Source organism: Terrapene carolina, unplaced genomic scaffold (genome assembly GCF_002925995.2).
Source record: "Terrapene carolina triunguis isolate 2854851 unplaced genomic scaffold, T_m_triunguis-2.0 Scaffold166, whole genome shotgun sequence".
In the NCBI taxonomy this organism is placed as follows: domain Eukaryota; kingdom Metazoa; phylum Chordata; order Testudines; family Emydidae; genus Terrapene; species Terrapene triunguis.
In genome coordinates, this window is record NW_020664517.1 from 1,845,162 (window position 1) to 1,849,794 (window position 4,633).

The following is a 4,633-nucleotide window of genomic DNA, read 5'->3' on the forward strand; positions in this document are numbered from 1 at the left end:
CCTCCTTCCCTATAGGTACATATCCTCACACTCCTTCCCTGTGTACGCACACACACACAAATCCTCCTTCCCTGTATGTACGTACACAAATGCACTCCTCCTTCCCTGTACGTACACACACACACCCCCTACATCCCTGTACGTACGTATACCGACACACTCTTTCCTTCCCTGTCTACGCACACACATGCACACACACTCCCTGTGTATGTACACATGTACACGCTCACTGCTTACGCACCCCCATCCACCACATGTCATACACCCAACACACACAGCTATAAACACCATAAATACACTCCTGCACACGTACCCAACCGCACTCCATATACACTTCTCAGACAGGTACACCCTCCATGTACCATCCAGACACACCCATGCCATCCCCACACAATCATATAGTACAACCCCCCCCATTTACCCATCAAATACCACAGCGGATACACACAAGCCATGCACACATCATCGTCACACACACACTCCCCATCCCTGACACACACAGACAACACACCATACGCACAGCCCCGTACCCGGTTGCTGCGTCACACCCAGACCTAGGCACAATGACACAGTCACAGCATTGGCTGAGGGGCGGTGTGGTGCAGGGGCCGCAGTCTCTTTCCGAGGAGTCTCCTGCTGCCCTCTCACGGGAGGGAGGGACAGAGCTGCCGCTCCAGACTCCACACTGGGGAGTGCACCCTGCTCTGCCTGGCCTCCAGCCCCTTCTCCAGGGGACAGAAATCAAGTGTGGGGTGCTGCACGCTACCCCTCCATTCATCCCCTCTCCCCAGCTTCAGCTGCCTTCCCTCTGGGGAAGCCCCGGCGCTGCCTGCCGCAATGGCTCTGCAGAAAGGACGAAGGGCAGGTCCCCTACCCCAACAGTAGCGGGGGTGGAACCTGCTCCTGTCTTGCTCACGCAGGCGGCGTCCAACCCCCAGCCGGACCAGCAGGAAAGCTGCAGGGTGTTAGTGAGCCTGGCTTAGCGCATCCACATCGCACGGTACCGCCCCGGTTCTGAGCTCCGCCGCACCACGCTGGGTTAGAGCCAAAGCCAGGGGCGTGAGCAGCCGTCTGAGACGTGTGTGCAGCCTGCGGGCGCCTTGCCCTTTGCCCGAGGTGTCCCCGATCATCCTGCGGGAGCCGCGTCACTGCCAAGCCAGGGCAGGCAGAGAGCGAGCCAATGGGCCAGCCACCACCACATGTGGAAACTCAGCACAACGCCAACCCTGGCTGCCCTAAACGGGGTGCAGGGACAGCTCTGCAACGCGGGCCTCGTGCTGCGGACGTGCACTGCCCTTAGCACGCTTTGCACACCTACCATGCCCAAGCAATCCAAGCGCTAGAGCCGCCTGTTCGGTGCTACAGACCGAGGGCTTCTGGCTTTCACACTTCAGACTTGAAAAACGAGAGGGCGGGTAACTAGTGGCAAATAAACTGAGTGGAGGGCAAGCCCAGCTTCCCAGGGGCTGCTCCTGCTGCCAGCAGCCCCATGTGAAGCTGCTGATGGGCGGGGAAGAGAGCAGGAGCTGTGCTGTATCGGAATACCGGGCACCACTGGAATTCCATGCCGAGAGTTGCCTATGCCATCTCATCCCTCCCTGCTGCCGGCTTTTCTGAGTCCTTTGCAGCTCCATGCTAAAGGCAGGATGCCTGTGGCATGGGTCACTCTGAATATTTCAGGGCATGTCACGGTGAAGTGTGGATACTCTCCAGAAAATGTCATTCCAGGGCTCCAGGCTTCCCGTCTCTCCCTGATGCAGACAGAAAGTGCTCAGCTTAACAGTAAAAAGATGTTTCTTGTCTACACCCAAATTTGCACTGGGGTAGTTAAACCAGTGCAAACCCGTGTGTACACTCTTATTCCGGTTTAATGGCGGTTTATTTAGGTTAGACTTAAACTTGTTTCTAGGTGACTTCTGCTAACTAGAAATAAGCCTGGTTCCAACCAAAACAAGGGCGTCCGCACAGCCCTTGGCACCTACGTCAGTTTAAAATTATACCCGAGGCCAACACGGAGCAACTGCCCTATTGCCCTGCCCTGCTGAGTCAGCTTGGGCTGGGACTCGGCTCGGCCGTGTCCCCAGCAATACAAGCTGCCCGTGGCTGGGGGGCGTCTCTCCCAGAGCTGGGCTGGCTCTGCAGGCCCAGGACCAACGGCTTGTGTCTGTCACTAAGGTGAGCAGGTTGGCCTGGGGCACACAGGCCACGTTTTCTGACCATAATGCAAGTGTGATTCTGTCTATTTCCCCTCCCACGGCCCCTGGGATTGTATGGCAGTGGTTTCTCCCCTAAATCTGCGGCTTCAAAACAGCTTGTTCAGCCAGCTGGCACAAGAGGCACCGGGGTGAAGAGACCGCGCAGAAATCTGCCCAGTTATCCCGCATGGATTCACTGCCATGCTGTGAGCTTCCACCTCCTGGTGCTGGACAACCGCTCCCGAGTGGGAACCGGGTCAATGTGAATTAAAGCCATGTCCCCACCTCATCTGCATTAACCCTCGCTGTGCCCCATGAGGCGGTTGGCGAATGTTGCCCCTCTCTGACAGATGGGGAACCTCAGGCACTGACCAGCGGGCACAGCTTGCCCTGGATTACTTGGCAAATCGGTGGCAGAGGCGGGATTAGAAGCCAGGAGTCTCGGGGTCCCCGTGCTCTACCCACTACACCCCGCTGCTTCGCTCAGGAGGCTTGAGTATATGTGATCTGACATGGATCTCCAAAGCGGCGCCTTTCCCTTTCTTTTTAAAGGGGTGTGTAGAATCCAGAGGGCATTCACCCGTCAGCTCAGCCATCGCACCATGGCCCCCTTACCTGACTGGTGATGTCAGATGGCATCGGCGACGGCGGCTTGGAGTACGTGGCATCCTGGGAGATGAAGCCAGAGTCATGGGAGGAGACGCTGGACAGGCGGGTGTTGGCGTTAACCGGCTGCGCCAGGCTGCGGTAGCGATAGGTGGAACCTGGTGAGTATGTTTGGGACCCGCCGGACCAAGCGGCACCACCCTTTGTACTGTTAACACTGCTGGGGGGCGGCGGGGAGGAGGGATGAGAGGGAGGAGGGGTGGCAATCAGGAGAGAGATGCATGTTATCAGGGTGAGAAGGGTTACGAGGAGGGCAAAGGAAGGAAAAGACAGTTTCAGACAAAGGTCCACCACACAGATTTATACACGACAGGACTAGAGTTACAGACCAGGGGGGCGGGAGGGGTGGGAGGGAGGAGGAGGAGCAGGAAGGGGGGTGCACTCCTGCATTTCTGTCTCTGGGGCAGGCCCAGTTTCTGCCCCCATGCAGCATGCACCCTCCAGCACACACTCATTTTGCGGGTCCCCCCATCCCACTGGCCCCCTCTCTAGCCCTGGCCGCACCGAAGCACATTCCAGGGCGAAGGGGAAGAGCCAGCAATGGAGGTGCTACGGAAGGCCAGAAGTTCAGTTCAGATGTGCACCCACAATAGTCAGGGAGCTGTTTGTCCCTAGATCTCACAGCACCGCCCCAGGGGAGCCTAGATCTGCTCTAGGAATTATTTCGGGGAAGTTCTGTGCACTGTGCTCTAAAGGAGGGAGAGAAGAGATGGACAGTTCAATTAACTTTGTAACCATTCTGTGACCCCATGTGTTCCACAAATCCTCCCTCCACCGGGGGCTCTTCATATTAAGCATTACTGAGTAGTAAGATTCTCACGTAAGCAACACCTCTGGGGTTACACAAGCATGGTCCGGGCCCGAAAAGCAGGATTGTGAAAAGCAGTTCATCTGATGGAGGATTAAGCCCCATGCCACAGATACTGATCTATGCTAACCCTCAGTGCAAAGCTTTAATGATCAATTAGCATCTGATCCACAGGGAGTCTTGGGGACACTTCTTCATGTGCCTGAGGAGCTGAGCTCAGGCCAGGTATTCGGCGTTACCACCTGAGCACTCACACACTTATACAATGAGGTTGTGAGTATTAAAGCAGAAACTCCTTCGCCCCAATCCCAATTGTGAGGTCCCCTGCTACAGTCCGTACATACCTGCACATGCTGGACTTGCGGGAGCCAGAGCTGCTGGGGGAGGATGGAGGAGTCTGGTAGGACCAGCTGTAGTCAGAGCCTTTCAGGTCTTTGATCACCTGCAGGAGAAAGGAGCCAGGCCACGTTAGTATTGTAACTTATCAAAGAGCAGGCGAAGGGGCGACTCACTCACTGTCTGTGAGTACCGCCATGGGGAATAACTATGGAATACTGGGCTCTTCGGCTAGCAGGGAAAGGCCTCACAGGATCCAATGACTGGAAGTTGAAACTAGACAAACTCAGCCTGGAAATATGGCATTAAAGGTCTAACAGGGAGGGTAATTAGTCACGAGAGCAACTTCCCAAGGGTCACGTGGAGTCTCCATCACTGGCCACTTGTCAGTCCAGATGGGCTGTTTCTCTCAAAGCTCCACTCTGGGAATGACTGTGGGGCCGGCCTCTGGCCCCTTCCATGCAGGGGGTCAGTGTGACACTCTGCATCTCGGGGGAATACCCTGCACCCCATGTTCATCCTTATAATATGATTGTGTGGTATCCAATGCAAAGTTGGTCATGTCGGTGTCTTCGGAAGGCTCATGATGCACTGAGCATTGTTGTTATAGTGATGTTATAGGTTGTAA

At 55.8% G+C, this 4,633-nt stretch overlaps 1 protein-coding gene across 1 annotated transcript in view; it reads right to left on the minus strand.

Moving 5' to 3' along the window:
* Positions 1-4,633, minus strand: part of LOC113406937 (protein MTSS 2) — an 84,728-nt gene that overhangs the window by 16,077 nt on the left and 64,018 nt on the right. The window contains exons 10-11 of the mRNA XM_026653850.2: positions 4,014-4,111; positions 2,811-2,937 (exon numbers count right to left, since the gene is read on the minus strand). Coding sequence (XP_026509635.1) covers positions 2,811-2,937; positions 4,014-4,111 — 225 coding nt within the window. The remainder of the gene's footprint in view (positions 1-2,810; positions 2,938-4,013; positions 4,112-4,633) is intronic.